Source organism: Cotesia typhae, unplaced genomic scaffold (genome assembly GCF_013202065.1).
Source record: "Cotesia typhae breed Kobodo isofemale line unplaced genomic scaffold, CoteBio_Ctyphae scaffold_13, whole genome shotgun sequence".
NCBI lineage: Eukaryota > Metazoa > Arthropoda > Insecta > Hymenoptera > Braconidae > Cotesia > Cotesia typhae.
The window spans coordinates 6972145-6992623 of record NW_027423774.1 but is presented as its reverse complement, the minus strand read 5'-3'; the positions used below and the strand labels follow the sequence as shown (position 1 = coordinate 6992623).

Sequence of the window (20479 nt, the reverse complement as noted above, 5' to 3'; positions counted from 1 at the left end):
TGTATTATATTTTTTTAATTTAAAAAAACAATTTTCAATCAATTTTCATAGACATTTTTGAAAATTCTATCATTTTATTTATGTACACTCCAAAAAATGTTAACAAATGAAATTTTTTAGCTGGAATAATCTCCTTATTAGAGGAGCCAATGCCGGAATTAAAAGTCTTTGCTTTGAAAAAGCTAGACATGATCGTTGATGAGTTCTGGCCTGAAATATCTGAAGCCATCGAGAAAATGTAAGTGACATTGTCGCAATAATAACTTACTTATTAAAAAAAAAAAAAAGTTTCAATCTATTATTTGACATCTGACAATTTTTGACATTTAAAATTCTGCATTGAAAATTTTATTTTCATTTTCTATGAAAATCAATTTAGCAGATATTTGATCATTTTAAAGTTTTTTGTAACAAATAAATTATGATAAAAAAAAAAAAATTGACGTTGAAAATTTAAAAAATTAAAAATGCAGTTTTTTAAAAATAATTTTTAGGAACAAATCTGTTAAAAAAAAAATTTTTAAATGATCAGGACTGCTAACTTTAATGTCATTTATTTTCTACATGTGAAATTTTTCAATAAACTTTTTTTATAATAATTAAGGTAATTGGGCCCAAAAAGCAATAATTCAAGAAATCTCCAAAACTCCGTATAGAAGTATTTAAATAAATAATACACACGCTGTTAAAATTTAGAGATGATTTACCACGCCTAACTGAAGATAATCGCAATTGAAAATGATATTTTTACACAGGCGGTATGGGAAAAGAGAGAGAAAATCGCGAAGTTTTATTATTTTTGTATTGAAGAAATTTTAAGAATTTCACGAAAAACTAATATTATTTAGATTAATACATGTATAATTACCCCACAAAATTCTGGCATTCCCTACCACATAGTTTTTAAGAAATCATTGATAAACTAGTAAAGTAAACAAATAAAGTCATACGTGGAAGTAAGTGAGCGATAGCCTGTAAAAGAGGCGACACTAGCGAATGAAAAAGACAGCAATAGTATAAACTATAGGTTGGGAAAGAACTACCTTAAATAACAATGATTTTAAAAATTATTAGATGTCTGTTAATTTCAGTATCATTAAATAATAAAAATAACATTACAGTGAAATTCTCCATGAGGATAAGACATTCAACCAGCACGAGCTGGCAGCATTGGTGGCCAGCAAAGTGTACTACCACCTAGGAAGTTTCGAAGACTCGCTGACGTACGCCCTGGGAGCTGGAGAGCTGTTCGACGTGAACGCCCGGAATGAGTACGTCGACACGACTATTGCGAAATGCATAGACTTCTACACTCAGCAGCGTCAACTGGAGGCTGAAGGAAAGCTCCCAGCTGGTTCGAAGGCCATCGACCCTCGATTGGAAGGAATCGTTAACCGAATGTTCCAGCGGTGCTTAGACGACGGTCAATTCAGACAAGCGTTGGGTCTGGCTTTGGAGACCCGTCGCATGGACATCTTCGAGGCCGCGATCATGCAGTCCGACGACGTCCAGGGAATGCTTTCTTACGCATTCCAGGTTGCGATGAGCCTAATCCAAAATCGTGGATTCCGCAATACAGTTCTGCGTTGCCTGGTGAACCTCTACCGTAATCTAGGAACGCCCGACTATGTCAACATGTGCCAGTGCTTGATATTCCTGGACGACCCGCTGGCAGTCGCCGAGCTCTTGGACAGACTAAGCAGAGGAACGCAGGAGTGCGTGCTGATGGCCTACCAGATTGCCTTCGACCTCTACGAGTCAGCGACTCAGCAATTTTTAGGACGAGTTCTGCAAGCGCTGAGAGCCACCGCGCCTATTCCCAGTGCCTTGATGGTAAAACCCATCGTGAAGCCTGCCAAAGCTGCGGAGACACCTGCTGCAAGTTCTGAGGCTTCTACCTCAGAAACCACTGCCGCTCCGGTAGAAGAAACTCCCGCTGAAGAAAAGACTGAGAGGAGTGTCGAGAGTCTGACCAAAGAAGAGCGCGAGCAGCAAGAGCGAGTTGATGCGCTGTCCAGCATTCTTGGAGGAGAGGTTTCCATCGACCTGCACTTGCAGTTTTTGATAAGAAGCAACCACACGGATATGCTGATTCTTAAGAACACCAAGGATGCGATCAGAGTCTCTATTTGTCACACTGCTACGGTTATTGCCAACGCTTTCATGCACTCTGGGACCACCAGCGACCAGTTCTTGAGGGACAACCTTGACTGGCTGGCCAGAGCTACCAACTGGGCTAAGCTCACTGCGACCGCATCTCTTGGAGTGATTCATCGTGGACATGAACAAGAAGCTCTTGCTCTGATGCAATCATACTTGCCTAGAGATCAAGGTGCTGGAGCTGGATACTCTGAGGGTGGTGGTCTTTATGCATTGGGACTCATTCATGCTAATCATGGAGCTACTATTACTGATTATTTGCTGGGACAGTTGAAAGATGCTCAGAATGAGGTAATTGTTTTTTTTTTTTTTTAATTATTATTAAACTGCGACAGGTATTTTAGTCAATACTAAAATTTTTTTGGTAAATATTTCCAAGTGGGGTCAACCGTTTTAATTTTCATTTTTTTAAAGAAATTTCTATTTGGTTTAATGATATTTTTTTATTTTTCTAAAAAATTTCTAAATTTTTTAGACAATTGTGATAATCAACTTTTTTTTTTTTTAAATGGTTCATGTTTTTATGTACTTTAAAAAAAAAAGTATAAATATATATATATATATATATATATATATAAATAAATAAATAAATATATATATATATATATATATATATATATATATATATATATATATATATATATATATATATATATATATATATATATATATATATATATATATATATATTAAAAACATAAAAAAAGATGAAATATAAATTTTATCCAAAAAAATAAGAGCCAAAATTTTTTTCCAACTTTTGAAGGCAACAAATCTATCAAAATCTTTATTATTTTCTTTTACGATATTTTTTATCATAAATGCGCCGTAAAAACAAGCAGAATCAAAAAAAATTTTTTTAAATGTTAATTTTTTACCTAGTTATGATCCAAAATGGGATTGACCCCACTTGTAAATGAGTACCACTTTTTTTTTTTTTTTTTTTTTTTTTTTTTTTTAATCAATCTAGGTTTGTAATTAAATAACTTTAATAATATATTTAATGATTTATTAATATCGTAATAATTAAAAAAAGATATTTTATTTAATTTATGCTATAAACATATGTTTTATAAATATTAATAGCTTATAATTATTTTTGTTAAATTAAAATAACAATGATTGATGAATATATACACTTGTTGACAGACGACAATAACACAAAGTTTGGATAAAATTTTCGTTTATTGATATTTGATATTTTAATGTTATTTGATATATCAATTCTATATTTATAATTAATTTCTTGTTTAATATTCACCAAAATCATAATAATAATAATAATAATAATAATAATAATAATAATAATAATAATAATATTTCAGATGGTTCGTCACGGAGGATGTTTAGGATTAGGTCTAGCAGCAATGGGGTCACACAGACAGGACGTTTACGAACAATTGAAGTTTAATTTATACCAGGACGACGCAGTTACTGGAGAAGCCGCAGGTATCTCAATGGGAATGGTTATGCTTGGGTCTAAATCCACTCAAGCTATCGAAGACATGGTTGCTGTAAGTTATTAATATTAATCCTTTACAGAAATCTAATTAATATAACATCAAGTATAAATCAGGCATTTCACAACGCAAATACAAATTTTTATTAAGTTGACATAAAATCTCCAATACCTTGTTAAATATTAATCATTTAATATCAATTCTCGGGTTACATTTTTCATTTCAAATTTGCATAGTTAAATTCAATCAATAGATGAAGAAAAGAGCCAGTAAAACTTTGAATCAAGCTATTTAATCGCAATGTCCAGGAGTTATTAAGAGTATAAAAGAATAAATGATTATGTAAGAACAAATTGCCACCGTTGTACCGATAGCTCTTGCAGTTGTTGGCTGTAAAAAAAGTAACCTGAGTACAAAACGATTATTGCCGTGTTTCATATTTTTTATTTTATTCTTTCACGTTTATTGTCTGCATTACAATGGTTAATTGCCTGATAATTGGTTTTTAAAAAGTTTAATAAAGTTCTTTTATTTATTTTATTTTTTAAATTGATATTTATGAATATAAATTTTTTTTTTATAAAACGATGATAAAATTTATAAAAGATATTTTATTTATTTAAAGCTTTTAAAACTAAACTAGCAACCTTGCAATCTCTATGTGACTACCGTCACTTTTGAACTATAAATAAATAAAATTTTACTTTATTAAATAATGTACTTTTTTAATTATTGACATTTATAAACATATAAGCGCATCACGATATTACACTCATCAAGAGCTTTTATTTGAGTATCCACATGCATTTTTGATATATTTTTTGTATATAAATATATATAATATATATATATATATATATATATATATATATATATATATATATTTTTAAAGATATAAGCTCATCCCGATGTTACACTCATCAAGAGCTTTCATTTGAGTACCCACATGTATTTTTGATATATTTTTCATATATACATATATAATATATATGAATATATAAAATATATGAAAAATTGATGTGGGTACTCAAATGAAAGGTCTCGATGAGTGTAACATCGGATTGAGCTTATATCTTTAAAAATGTCAATAATTCACAAAATACAAGGCCAGTTCTTAATTATGTGTCTAGAGATAGAGCATTTTCGAATGCAGCCTAAATACTTATCATAATAAATTGACTATCGGTGAAAATGATCTGAAACCTTAAAAAAGGCACAAATTCAAATCAAGACCTTTACAATGACACTAAATTTTACTAAAAAAAAATAACACTGAAGTTGACAGACATTAAAATTTTTTTTTTGGAATTTTATAGCAATTAAATTAAATCAAGTTAATTAAAAAATTTCACATGTGAAAATTAATAAAAATTACAAGTGAAAATTTTTAGAAGCATTTTTTAATTGTAATTAATTTGTTACACAAATTTTTAAAATTGACAGCTGACCGCTAACTTCAGTATTATAAAAAAACCGATTTTATCATATGACTATCCTGGACACAAAATTATTCTTGTTCTCTTAATAATATAAATTGAAAAATTTTATAAAAAATTTTAGATTAAAAATTGATTTTTTTTTTCTTTTTTAGTACGCTCAAGAAACTCAGCACGAAAAAATCCTCCGTGGACTGGCAGTGGGTATTGCCTTCACAATGTATGGTCGGCTAGAAGAAGCGGATCCCCTTGTAACGTCACTTTGCGCTGACAAGGATCCAATTCTCCGGCGAAGTGGAATGTACACTCTGGCGATGGCTTACTGTGGAACTGGCAACAATCAGGCGATCCGTAAACTTCTTCACGTAGCTGTACGTTAAATATTTACCCTTAAATAGTTTTTATTTTCTCTCCTCTCTGATACTCAGTAGAGTGTAATAGAAAATAAAGTCAAACAATAATAAATCTTTAATCGTTCTAGGTCTCGGATGTTAACGACGATGTTCGTCGGGCAGCGGTTACTGGCCTAGGTTTTCTGCTCTTCCGGTGAGTTTCTTTAAATATCTATTAACATTTTAAAAATTGAAATACTGCGTGTTAATTACTGAGAGACGGAAGTTACCCTTTAGCCTTCGGGTTGGATAATTTAAAAAAGTAAATAATGAAATTTAATAAACGATGCTGATGGTATTAATGCGGCAATCTGTGTCGCATAATAACTTTCCCGTTGTAAAAGGCGTGCACATAATATAATATTGTGTAAGCTAGGTTTTAATGAGATAAGATCTCGTCAAGCTTTATATTATTATTTGTACGTGTAAGAAGGCACACCAAGGAAGGAACAAGATCTAGGTGCCTGGCTAGGAGATCTAGCTTCGCAGAGTTTTAATCAACACTTTAATTGAAGGATGGATGTAAACTAGGGGGTAAAATTCTATTTAAATAGTCAGTAAACGCCACCGGGCGAATGTAATCTACCTTTCGTGACTCGTATCGAGTTTCTCTTAAACTGAATACCTATCCTATCCTCGTTTAAACTATCTATATCGAAATTACTTACCACCAACAGATTACACATTATTCTATTCTTTAAAGTAATTATTTACTTTTAATCTTAATTCTCTTTTTTGTGAATATTAAAATGTTTTTTTTTTTTTTAAATTGACGCTTAACACTAAAAAAATTTTCTATTTATTAATTGGCAATTTTGATACAATTATTAATTAAATAAATGACTTCATTTATTTTCACTAAAAAAATTAAAAAATTTAATTTTTTTTTTTTGTGGTATTTTTGGGTGGGTTTTTATATTTTTAGCATGACTATAAGTTAATAATATAATAGAATAAATTATATTTATAACTCTTATTTATCAGAAACTTGTTGATCGATTTGTTTTTATTGTAACACAAAAAATGATTTACGTTCTGAGGTTTTATTAAAACTTTTTCAGTGCTGAATAATTTAATAAATTTTCGCGTGAATTCTGTCAGTCGAAAGTAATTTTTCTAGTTGCTGTAAGAGCAAGCATTATGTTGAATAGAAAAATTTATTGGAATGAATATTTTATTTTATACTATATTGAATAAAGTCGAATAATGCAGCGAAAAAAGTTATGAATAAAAAATTTTTTTTATAGTATAAAATCTTAAATGAAAATTTAATAGCTACAGAAATGATTATCATGACAATAATTGGTATTATTATTAAAAATTGTAGGTCAATTATCAGAAAATATCGATGAGTATGAATTCGTGGAATAATAATTATCTTTCTCTCTTTCTTTCTTATTTTTTAAACAAAACTACACATACATTTAACATTTTAATCAAAAGCCGCCGACATTACTCGTTATTTCTCTTTGTTCACGTTCGTCGGGCATATTATGACAGAGTCTTGAATGACAAAAGAGTTTCCGTTTTAACAGACTCGCTCATAAACCTTTTTTTTCGTAATTTTTATCTTTATATTACTTATTTTTGGAGAAAACAATCCGCGCGAATTTTTCCGCGGTACCAGCTGTCCCTTCTTCCATGTTTTGTCAAAAAAAAAAAATTAACATTAAATTTTCCATTGTAATCCTCGTGGAATAAAACAAAGAAACAAAACGGTGAAAAATGTTTTACTCGCGGACACGCAAATAGAAATGAACCAAAACGAGTAAAAGAAGCAAAAAAATAAAATAAATATTAAACAAATAAAATCTGGATTTATAAATGAATAAAAAGAATGAGGAACTGAGTAAATAAAGAAAAACAAAACATTTTTTACCGCGTTTTTATTTCTACCGCATATAATTTTATGTCTCGCTAGAATATATTTCGTAGAGTTTAAAATTTAATATAACCCGAGGGAAGTATATATCATACAATTTAGACACATGTATATTTGCGTATATACCCCGTAAAGGTATCGCGAATTCATGAAAAATAGATTCAAGATCCTTTTCAACAACTGTTGATATGGGGAAAAAAAAAAAAAAAAAAAAAAAAAATAGAAAAGAAAAATAGTTAAATAAATTTTATTTTTTGAATACTTTATTCTGAAGGAAATCAAACGAGAAAAAATTTATATGCGCTCTGAAATTATTTTTCCGTTTTAAAAACTTATTCATATTTTACTTGAGCTTTTCTACTCGTGACATTCATATCGTTTAATATTGCGCTTTCATCTTTATCTTGTTTGATGACAGTAACCGCATTTTCTCTTATAAATATCTAACAAATAAAATATTAGCCTATTTTACCTCGAAAAATATTTAATATTATTTTTATTAAACTTTTTATTCTAATGAGCTGGAATTATTAATCTAACACTTTAACACGTTAATTATAAAAACACTTATTACTAAATTAACTCTCTCATTAATAATGATAACAATAATTTATAACAAAAATAAAAGTTTCAGGTGATTTAATTAATGGGCCAAGTAATTTTATTACCGAGAAAAAAAAAAAGTTTTAAGCATCAAAGATCCAAAGTTCGACCCTTTGAGGATTTTAACGAACAACTGTTTAAGTTTTTAAATATTATCGCTGAATACTTTTATTTTTCTTTCAAGCAAAACGATAACTGTTTAAGTATATTACACCAGTCACACGGCAAAGTTATTGCGAGTTTTTTTTTGCTGACAGTTTCTTTGACACCACTCTTTGTATCGAGTGATAAATTGATAGGGAAAATTCACATTTACAAAGAGAATAATAATAGTAAATATGAATTGCAGTTTTCTATTTATTTTTTTTTTTATATATTGCTATGTAATAAATTATTATTATTATTTTTTTTTTTTTTACTTGTAAAATATTCATAGAATTATTTATATATTTATAAAACAAGTTACTTATATTTCTTCTTTATAAAAAAAAATCATAAAACTTGCAATTGAAATTACAAGAGCATTAAAGTTTCTTTATATTAAGCATTAATAATCCGAGAAACTTTAAAAGCTCATTAAATAAACAAGTTTGCAAAACAAAGTAATAGAGTTTAAAAAAAAAAAAAAAAAAAATTTGAATAATTTTGTTGTACCCTTGAAACAAATCACATTAACGGTTTACTTATAAATCTCTTTACAAATAATTTATTTGGCTCTAAAAGAGATTTTATTTTTTGCAAGTTCTTTGCTCCTATTCTGGTGATATTGACCAACTTTATGTAAAGTTACTTTTTTTAATACATTGTGTGAGAAGTGCAAAAAACTTGGATTAAGTCGGGGGCCATTGGTTCGCCGATTTCAGTGGTTTTAAAAGGGAAAAAAAAGTTGATAAAGTGCCAGTTCAAGAGCTTTAAATCCAATTTGAAAATTTGCGGATGATTGAGAAGCTTCGTGTCGATTTAACGACTTTATTTCGAGCCACTTGTAATTACAGTTCATGCAAGAATGTAAGAACTTTGAAAAATATTATTTTATTGAAAGATTTTCTTAAATGTCGTCTAATAATTAATTATTAAATACTTAATTTATTTTCTTATAAAAATTCGGATTTTATACCGCAAGTGTGATAAATAAAAATCAAAGGACTAAAAGAGGAACTAAAGTGAGTGAGGGGTGCAAAAGGGCTCCATAAAACTTGTATGAAATTCAATACCGTTATATCGAGTCCATTCGATCTAAATTTATCAGCAATCGTCACCCAGGGCTTGATAAGACTTCCGAAGCCGCAAGTTATTCGCTCTGGTAACAAACTCGCCAAAGAAATTCTCACTTTGCAGTGCCAATATCTTCAATGCTCTATAAGAAGGAAAAAAAATTACCACCGTGAAAATGTTTGAGGGACGCGAAAATTCCCACCGGTTGATATGTAATGACTTTTTCCCGGAGCCATTGCATCCACCACTTTAATCTCGATCCGTTAAACTATCACACATGAGTCCGGTGCTCATAATCTCCAGTGGCTCGCTTGAAAATGAATTTCCTCTTAGCAATGTCAACTGTGATCAACATTAATGTCATCTTTGTCTTTATTTCCGATACGATGCCAACTACAAGACAGAAAAATTATAAATATATTCTATTGCAGGCTTCACTTCCATTCTACTCAATTACGTCGGAAAAATTGGTATTTTATTTTGATAAAAAAATTTTTCAATAATTATTTTTTAAATTAATTGATGATTTATTAAACAAAATTCAATAGCTGATGTGCATTTTTAAAAATCATTTAAATCTTTAAAGAAATTATAATTTGAATAACTAAAAAAGTGTAAAATTATTATGCAAATTGTTTATATAACGGCGGAAAAAAAACTACCCGGCAATTAAAACGGTTAAAATTTGAGCTTCACTTGAGCCAGCCAGTGAGAGTTTGTTTTATCTTGCTTCACTTTAGTTTTTCTAGCCTCATTTGAATTTTTTTATTTTCCTTTTTACTCTGGATCTACTCACGGGACGCTCGACTGCTCCACATTAAGAATGCATGTGTGCAGTGGGGTTGTAAGTAAGACAACCTACACTATTTTCATTTTTATTATCAGTGTACTGCATAGTGGAGGAGCTTTTGTTGCCGTTTTGCTTTATTTATATTTTTGTAGCTCTGTACTCCGCTCCGGAGATGAGTCAAGAGATAACTAGAATTGAAAAAACCTTTTAACTGGCATAAGCTCCTACAGGTTTGGGCCCGAGAAAACAAAAAACAGCCATCACTGTTACTTGAATTTTAACGATACACTCAGATATTCAATAAAAATTAAAGTAGTTCTGTTTAATAGTGATTGTTTTGGTCTTATTCATTCAAATTGGGTGGAAATAATAGAAGTAAACAAATTATGAGGAAAGAGAATAGTTGTCATTAATAAATAATAATAATAATAAAATTTTTTATTATGTTTTTCTAATAAGGGATAAAATTCTCTTTAAAATGACTACCCGCAAGTCTATATTATAAATTTATCAAAAATGTATTGTCATATGTGAGATTAGATATGTTACATATGTGACATGTGACCCAGACTTCACATATCGCGTTCCAGATGCCATAAGGGCGTATAAAAAATTTTTCTTTCCAAGTCCAAAAAAATTTTCAGTTAGGAGAAATTTTTTTTTTGCATTTTTACACGTTTCATACAAAAATACGTCGATTCTCAAAAAAAAATTTTTTTTTCGGGAATCAACGTATTTTTGTATGAAACGTGCAGAAATGCAAAACGAATTTTTTTCTTTAAACTAAAAATTTTGTTTGAACTTAAAAAAAAAAATAAAATTTTTACTATACGCTCTTATGGCATCTGTAACGCGATATGTTTAAAAATACTTGTAGGTATTTATTTTTTACGAAATTTTCTGTAGAATTAGAAAAAATATATCACAAAATAGTAAAAATAATTTTTATATTGAAATATTAAAAATATTTATTGTTGTAGTGTAAGATAATAATTACTTACTACATAAGAAATAGTAATTAATTTAATTTTACATAGTATCACTTACTTAACCAGGTTTTCTTCTCAAGCTTGAAGCTCTAGAGTTTGACACCTTACTGCAAGCTGTATAGTTAGTAGAGAATAGAATCGATAATCCGCGAGAAATAAATTTTTATTAATTGATTTTCGTGTACATGTCAGACAAAGTACATTGTTAGAGACCGAAAGTGCTTTTAGGTCCACTTTAACAACATTTCTCCGTTTTATTATTTTCACTTCTATTCATTTCATATTTTTATTTTGTAATATAAAATGCTCTTGCTTTTTTCCTACATTGTTTCGATACCTGAATTTAACAAGAGAACACGATGGTTAGTTACCGTCCAAGCATCAATTGTATTTTCTCGTCTATAATTGAACAAGCGCGAGCACGAAAGAGAGCTAAATTATTGTAGGGGAAAAAGAGTGAATACAATACAATAAAAAACGTGGATATCTTTCATTATCATTATTAATTTTCTATACATTTTCTCTTGATTTTGCACGACTCATAATGCGAAGCATCAGAGAGTGCTTTACGATCGAAAAATTTTTTTTGCCTCATTTCGGCAACTATTTTTATTATTATAGCCCTGTTAGTTTACGGAATCAAGATATTTTGCATACAACTGTCGAGATTATTTAATGGAGATTAATTCCATACTTTTTAAAAATTGATTTAGTGCAATAGAAACCGAAAAAAACATCAAAATAGGTCAAAAAAATTTTCTGTCCGTCATGTATGAAACCCCGTAAACACTGTAACTTGCGAAAAAATGCGTTAATTGAGTAAAATTTTTTTTTTTTTAATTCTTTGAGAGAATTGTAGGTCACTGAATACGAATGGCTAGGTAATTCAGTGTCATTTACTTACAATTAATAAAAGAAAACGAAAACCACAAGATTGTGTATCTATAAGGTAGAAGTACCGTTTGTGGCCACTGCATACAGAAAAAGGCCATTCGGCAGCCGAAATGGAAGTAGATTTCATTTTATCACTTATTAATCAAAAGTATAATCGTTAAATCATTGGAAATCGTTAATTTTTTATGAAATCTACTAAAACGAGTGCAACAGCAAATTTCATATTTGGCATAGTGGATTAGGACTTAATTTTAAGACTACGCATATGATTTAGTACTCAAATTAAAGCTTATTAAAAGCACTTTCAAATGCTGTATACAGAGATTCCATAAGTTAATCCATTCAAAAGTTATTCGAGTTAAAAAATGAAGAAATATGAATTTTTATGATTTTGAAAATTTTGAAATCCTGGCATTTCTAAATTACTTGATCGATTAAGCTCATCTTCGAACTTAACTTTGGTATCTATCTGTAGAATAAGTATGTTAAGTTTGGTAAAGATCCGTTGTAAATTGGTGACGCTATCGTCGTGACAAGCTGCGTTATATATATATAAACTTTTGAACCATATGTATTTTCTGACTCAGCTCGTCAAGTTAAGTCGGAATATAGCAAAATTTTTCAAAAATTCCGTCATGAGAACCAATGCGATAGTTAGATTTCTATGAAATCTACTAAAAAAAGTTTACTTGAGCTAAGAAAATATTTTTCTTCCTAATTATTTTCTTGAGCAAAAAAAAATTTTTTTTGACACAAGAAATTTTAGTTATTCCAACAAAATTAATTCTCTTGTTTTAAGAAATACGTATCTTGATCTAAAAAAATTTATTTAAGTCAAGAAAATCTTCTTGTTTTGAGAAAATTCAGCCTCTTGGTTCAAAAAATTTAGTTCTCGATAGAAGTAAATTTTTATTAATATTTTTATTGATTAACATGTCAAATGAGAAGATCAAATAATATTGAATCATTTTTTTTTCATTCAATATGTATAATTTCACGCTAAAATAATATAAAACGGATATCAAATATTCAACAAAAATTTTCTCAAGGTGAGAAAATTTTTTCTCAACTGAAGTAGGTGGCGCTGCTATCCTAAAGTATATCTAAAAATCTTGATCAAATATAAAAATTTATTGTATCAAGTATTTATGATAATTTGAATGAAGAAAAAATTACTTCCACCAAGAATAGAAATTCAAGAAAAATTTTTACTTCGGCCAACACAACTTCGGTCTTTCTTCAGGCACCTGAAAATTTTCTTGAACCAAGAATTTTATTCTCCAATTAAGAAATTTTTCTTTCTGTGTACCGTTTATAGCCATTTATTGTTCAAATAAACGATAGAAATGAATTTATATCAATAAACCATTACAAAATCAATTTGTTTTAATATAAATTTTTTAAAACTCAACAAAAATGTGATTATATCATTATCATTTTTTATAAATTAATTCAAATGTTAACTGTCCAAAAACGGTGCTAACGTGGCCAAAAACGGTACTTCTACCCTATATATTGTGTACATTTATTCCACTAAAGTCGCTTGCGCATTATCATGCTATTTCAGGAATTGGGGACCATATTTTTGCGATAATTCGATAATTAGTAAACTTCACACTTATTTTCATTTCATCTATTTTAATTTGGAGGATATATTTTTTTCCACATTCTTTATTTTATTAATATTTCATAATTACATGAGCATTATGAGTCGTGCAATTTTGGATTTTCTAAACTTTTTTATTTTACGTTTACACTAATTTCTCAATCACTTGCTGTTTCAGTTATTACCAAAACTTTTCACCCCCGGGTATCACAAAAAGTAGCGAATTTATGTGAAAATTTTTTTTGGTCGATTGAATTTTATTCTCCGAAGAAAAAAGTTTTAAAATAACCTTTATAAAAAGAATAAAATAAAAAAAAAAACACCTTTAAAGTAAACTTTTAAAAAGAACTCGGATCTTTGATTTTAAACTTTTTTTAGTCCAGAGAAATAGTTTAAGAAAGGTGATATATGCCGGGAATTAAGAAACGGATAATGGTTGGAGTGAGAAGAAATTTTTCTTGATAAAGACTTTTGAAATATCGAGGGGTGAATTGTTTTTGAGTTAAGATACATATCACTGAAAAAACATAAAAGCCAACCTAAATTGGATTTTTTATTTAAATAACTTTTATAATTTTCCTCAAGTCGACAAATAATAGCTTCTTGAGTCTTATAATAAAATTATATTGTTTCGTGGAAAATGAGCTTGCAATATAGATCTGGAAAACAACCGGGTTTTCCAAAAACTCATAACATTTTAACAATTCATTATCTTTTAATTAATCTTTAATGTATTTTTATGGTACTAAAGTCTGAATAAATTGGAAAATTTCAAACTTTATAATACAAATGTTTCTAAAGTGGGTTTTGTCTGTCATTGTTCACTTTTTTTGTGCGATTTTAAGTTTGGTAAAAAACTGGCAAGTCATACTTTTATACTTATCGAATCTTTTGAAGCTGGAGAATACTTGAGAAAGTCTATGATTTTTTTTCGATAAGAAATTTAATACAAAAAATTTATTTTGTACTTTATTAATTTTTTTTTAATATAATTTGATCATTTAATAAATTTTGAAAAGCTCAGGAAATTCTTGAGTCTTTTACCAAAAATTGACAATTATTTAGTCAGAGTTGGTCCAAAGACAAACTCTTAACTTATTAAATATTAGTTAACAAGGTAATGATCAAAAACGGAACTCGGTAAGATAAGATGAAACTTTGGAAGGAAATCAGAGAAACTGTAACTAAATAATCTAGAGTGTCATTTTATTATCTCTGATAAGGATAAGATAACTCACCTCGCTTTACCGGAGTGTCTTTTTTGTCTGGTTACCACCGCATTCCATTTAACCCTCGTTATTCGGGCGATAAATCCCGAGATTTTATGCCGAGATTACGCGAAATCATTTGCAATCACACCCACCTTGTTATTTTAGAAATTGAATAAAAAGCTCTACTCACGGTGAAGCGCTCATTAATTTACGGTTTTTTTTTTCTTGGCGGGAAATATATGACAATGAAATTATAGTTGTAAAAGTAAAACAATGTTTGCATTAGGGATAAATCACGCGGAACATTTAATTGAGAGTTTACCGGACGCAAACAATCCGGTAAATATGATGAATTACTTTATGAGATGATACGTCATATTTATTTGACAAGTATAGTCCCGAAGTGTATTTCCGGGTAGTAATATTGAACCTGCTTTTCTCAAAGGATACAATGACATTTCTCGATCAGTTATAAAAACTTAATCCATTATAATTATAATGCTTTTTTAATTTTATCGATTATCAATTTTTTAATCATTTTTAGATGTCTTTAATTAATGAGCTATTTATTAATTTTTATAATTTTTTAATAAATAAATTATAGCAAAAATAAATGAGAAAAAAAAATTGACATTTAGAAATTTAAAAAAATTATAAATGTAATTTTTTAAAAATTGTTTTTCAGAAAAGATTTATTTGTTAAATAAAATTAAAAAATTATTAAATGGCTGCTAACTTTAATATCATCTTTAATTATGTAAATATTTAGGAAAAAAAATTTTTTTTTAGATTTTTAATATTTTATCTATAATTAAAATTTAAAAAAATAAATAAAAATAACAAAAAAAAAATTATTGACACAATTAAATTATAAACTGCGAATAAAAATTTTTTTAATGAAATAATCTGTCAGCAAAATAAATTAAAAATGTCAATCAATAATTTTAGACATTTTCCAAAAAAAAAAAAAAAAAAAAATTATATAGTTATACAAAAAACCAACAATTTTTCTCGGTTAAATAAATTACTACGATTTAGAAGCTTCTGACATATCCATATTATTGTTTCCATCTGATGAATGTCTATATTTGGGTTGATGTATGCGGAAACATTAATTACACATATATACATATATTCATACATTCATATATATTCATAAATCGTGTATCGTTCATGTTGACATTCGGTACATATTCATATACCTATACAATTCCTCGGATATGACTCGCGGTCAAATAGCTTCTTGGCTGTTGCTCTCGAATGAGAATCGCTGGAGGCGTCACCATTGCAATTACTATCAAAGATAAATTACGTGCAAATACAGATGACAAATTACCTGATTAATTAATCAATTATCTAATTTAATATCACTAAGAATGATAAACGAAAAAAGGGGCATTCTATGCGAAGTGGGAAAATGACTAAAATTTTTAAATTTTTCTAGTTAATTTTAATTTTGTCTTAATTTAATATTGAAAGTCTATATTTTACTAATTTTTACAGAAACTTTTTTTTAATCAATAAGAAAATCGATTTTTTTCTCCTAGTAACTTTTCAGTCGTACTAACTAATATCCAGGCCAAATGTTATTTAAGTCGGCAATACGTTTTGTTAATCATCTTATCAATTCCAGCTAGTGATTTATTTTATTTAAGAAGAAGAAGAATTAAATAAAGAAAAGAATTACGTTTTATTCAAACGAAAAGATACGTTAGTTTTTGTATATTTCATATTTGAACATGAGCTTATCACATGTCCCACCAGTTCCGCAAGAAGATAGAAATAGTATTTTACACATCTATAGGGCAGTAAAATAAGAAATGTCTCAGATCACATGTAATTGTTGTCCGAGGCGAAGCCGAGGTCAATAAACATGTGATCTGAGGCTTTCTTATTTTACTGCCCTAGATGTGTAATATACTATTTCCCAAACTAAAAATCTGACTTGTTCAATTTTTTTTCTTTGTAGAAGTAACAATGAACATGTTAAAAATGATTTAAACTTTTTATAACTGCCAAAAAAATCCAAAATATAGTTTTCAGGATTATTTAAAATATGTCCTACCAGTCACATGTGACAGTCTAATTCTTCATTCTTCATAATCTATATATATATAGGAACTTTCTATAGATATAGTCACTTATTACGATATCTCAGGAACTATAAGACCTAGAGACTTAAAATTTGGCAGGAATATTCCTTTCGTAGAGGTCAGCTAAGAACGGATTATACAAAATTTCACTCACAGGGGGGGTTGCGGGGGCGTTAACAATGAAAAATTCCCGTTTTTAAACTATAGCTCCTATCGACTCTAAATTCTCATTTCGAAATTTTTTTCTTCGTAATTATTATTCATTTTTGAAAAAAAGCCAAGCAAACATTCTAATGATTACACATTGAAAGTTACAATGAATATTCGCTGGAATAATTACATGGATAAAAGGTATATGCTGATTCGATGAAATTTGGAATTTGTGAAAGTCAAAACAATACTCGAATTAAATTTAAAGTTTAGATTTAAAAATACAATTCTATAAAATGCCCAGCGAAGCGGGCAGGTAACAGCTAGTATTGAATATTTGTAGGATAAATTTTGTCATGAGAGGGAAGTATTTTTTAAAAGCTTAGTGGTCGAACTGAAATTCGACTTTAAGTATACCACGGTAAGAGAGAAGGATTTTTCGATGTCCCTCCAGTCACACTCAGTCAAACGAGATACTTAAAAAATAATCGAGGTTTTTGACAAAGTGATGTAGTTATTCTTCTATATTATAAGATTCATTTTACTATAGTACAAATTTCAGTCACATAATTGTAGCTTATAATTGATGGAATTTCAGAGTTAAATGTCCCACCAGTCACTATGGAATGCCCCAAAAAGAAAAAATTGGACAATTTATTTACTCAATTAAGAAATAAAATATTTATATAACTTACAACTTAATAACAAATAATTAACTTAACATTTTATTACGTATACATTTTACATATTTTTACATTTTATATATCGTTTATTTTAAGCGTACACTCCCCAGTTACTCCCACGTAAATATTTAATTTAATATATTAATTTAAATATATTTAATGACACACATTTTTAAAAATGTTATGATGTATTTAAATAAGCAGTTCAATAATTAATTAATTATTTAATTAATATTTCTTTAGAACAACAAATTTTATTAAAATTCAAATATTGTCAAGTGATATGAATTAATAATAATAATAATAATAATACGGTAAATTTCCAGTTGCTCTTGACAACCCTCGACTCCTTTCATTTAATCTGGGCTGAGCGTTACGTATATTCACCAACACCCTGTTTATTTTTATCCGTCATTCTCGGTGATCCATTCACAAATAATTAAATCTTACAATCGAAAATAAAAATTCATTTGTAATTAAACCATCGTTACTTTTTAATTTACAATTTAACTTTCACCAATTTCGTGGTTAAATAAACGCGACATTGATTTATTATTTTTCTACAAACACACGATGAATATGCGATTAAAAAAACAGTTACAACAGTAGTAAAAACGTATGCATAAAATATTTCCTTTGACAGGATAAACACTAAAGAATTAAGGGTGTTAATATTTTATTATTTATTTTCATACTTCATTTAAAAGCTTCGTTTATATACTGCGCTGTTTGATTTTTCATGATTATTATTTTACTTGCTTTTATTTTCGTACATTTAATTAATTTTATTATTTATTAGTATTGGTTTTATTTATCGAGATTTCTACTCGAAAAACATTCCATTTTATTACACAGTTTTTATTAAAACCTCTTTAAGTCGCTCGGAAAAAAGTTCGTTAATATTTACAATTATTGTTTTTATTTACAAAATAAAATTCATCAATTCCAAATTTTTAGCACCTTAAAAATTAATGAAAATTTTTTTTAATTAACTTTAACAATAAATTTAAAATTTGAGCTTCGTCTAGGTTTTTTTTTTTTCGAATCCCAAACTAAAAGAAAAAAATAATTATAAATCTATTTACACCAACAATTATATTAAAAGATATTTCAATAATTCATTCAGACTTTTATCAATTAGTTATCTTGTAAAAAATTTCAAATATAATAAAACAGTTCTAGTTTATTTATTTTGAACATATTATACAGCTATATCAAATATATATTTGTATATCACACATCTAATGATCTAAGTCTAAACAACTAACGATTGTTCAGTGCTTAAAAACTCCACTTAAATTTTATTTTTACTTACAAGTATAATTTTTTATAAATTTTTATAATGATAAAAAAATTAACTTGATTCAAGAGAAAAAAGTAATTTTTTATAAAAATATATTTTTAAAAATTACAAATAAATTTTTAATGATATCAAATTTTTTTTTGACATAAAAAATCAAAAAATTTATTTATTTGAGATCTTTTTTTTTTTTTTTTATTATAATTTCATAATTTAAATATTAGATCAACAATTCATAGATAATGCGATGATTTTTTTTTATATTTAAATTAATTAAAAAAAAAAATTTAACTAAGTGAATTTTAATTTAAAATAATAATTTTGTTAAAAATTTTTTCTCCCGAACAAAGTTAAATAATTTATCAATGTCTCAAAAAAAAAAAAAAAAAAACTACAGATGCAAAAATATGACCGAGATTCAACGTTATGACGAAAAAGTCGATAGCATAATAAAGAATAAGGGAAAGGAAAATCAAGAAAGCCGGAAAGGGTCGACAGGAAACATATCGCCTACTTCCCGTCTTTAACGATCACGTGAGCTGTCAGTAACGAGTTCACCAGTCCAAGTCCAGTGTGAGTGTTGGTAAATGTCTGCACGAAAAGAAAGAAAATAAAAAAACTAAATGTAATTATCTAAAAGGGCAACCGAGAGTGTCACACGTGAGTAACGACAAGCTCAGGCTGCCTGGACCGCTCCTACCTGACGGGTCGCCAAGCGGGCTTGCGATACCGGCAGAGCAGGACGCTTTTGAAAGCCTGTCGGAAGATGTTGTTGAAGATCGTGTAGAAAACGGGATTCACCATCGAGCTGGAGTACCCGAGCCAGGTCGCGATGTCGAAGATCTTCTTGTCGATCCGCTTCTCGCAAGCGGGACAGATGGCCGGCACCAGGTTCAGCACGAAGAATGGCGCCCAAAGGATCACAAAGGTGAAGAAAACCACCCCGAGAACCTTGGTCGCCTTCTGCTCGATCCTGATCACGTTCCCCCGGTTCGAGCTGTTCCTCGACATCACGCTGCTGTTCCGCGAGTGCGGAGTTCTTACTCCTGGATATCGCAGCAAGCACGGGGATGAAGAGTTTGAGCTTCTGGAGAGCGACGTCGCTCCGTTGTGTGCTTTCATGGTCACTGCTCGTCTCAGAGGCGTCGGACACGACGAGGTCAGGACTGTCCGAGTACTTCCTGCAATTTTAAGAATGGTTGCAATTTTCTGGATGTCAAGAAAAGAATGCCTCATTTTCTTCCGGGAACTACTTAGCAAGGGTTTAAGTTTTTCAATGGAATAAAGTGAGGGTTTAAAAGCTTTTTGCTAGTTTTTTAATATAGTTTATTATCCCTACTTAAGTGATGCTAAAATTTCTTTCAATAGGTTATTTTGAAATAAAGTGACAATTTTTTTTTTTTTTCTTCCGGTAAATATTTACTAGTGGGGTCCACCATTTTTTTTAATTTTTTTTAACGAAATTTCTATTTGATTTTATTGATATATTTTTTTGGAAAATACATAAAAAAAAAGTTAATTATCACAATTTTAACAAAATTTATAAATTTTTTAGAAAATTGTGATATTCAACTTTTTTTGTTTTTTGTTAGTATTTAGAACAAAAAATACTTCA

The 20479-nt window shown here is 28.7% G+C and overlaps 2 protein-coding genes across 2 annotated transcripts in view; one reads left to right on the top strand and one right to left on the bottom strand.

Moving 5' to 3' along the window:
* The window catches only part of Rpn2 (Regulatory particle non-ATPase 2), a 32513-nt gene that overhangs the window by 305 nt on the left and 11729 nt on the right, over positions 1-20479 (top strand). The window contains exons 2-6 of the mRNA XM_074253723.1: positions 121-238; positions 1122-2451; positions 3486-3674; positions 5212-5427; positions 5538-5602. Coding sequence (XP_074109824.1) covers positions 121-238; positions 1122-2451; positions 3486-3674; positions 5212-5427; positions 5538-5602 — 1918 coding nt within the window. The remainder of the gene's footprint in view (positions 1-120; positions 239-1121; positions 2452-3485; positions 3675-5211; positions 5428-5537; positions 5603-20479) is intronic.
* Positions 19255-20479, bottom strand: part of 5-ht2b (5-hydroxytryptamine receptor 2B) — a 48129-nt gene continuing 46904 nt past the window's right edge. Inside the window, exons 6-7 of the mRNA XM_074253724.1 lie at positions 19565-20045; positions 19255-19455 (exon numbers count right to left, since the gene is read on the bottom strand). Coding sequence (XP_074109825.1) covers positions 19419-19455; positions 19565-20045 — 518 coding nt within the window. The 3' untranslated portion in view covers positions 19255-19418. The remainder of the gene's footprint in view (positions 19456-19564; positions 20046-20479) is intronic.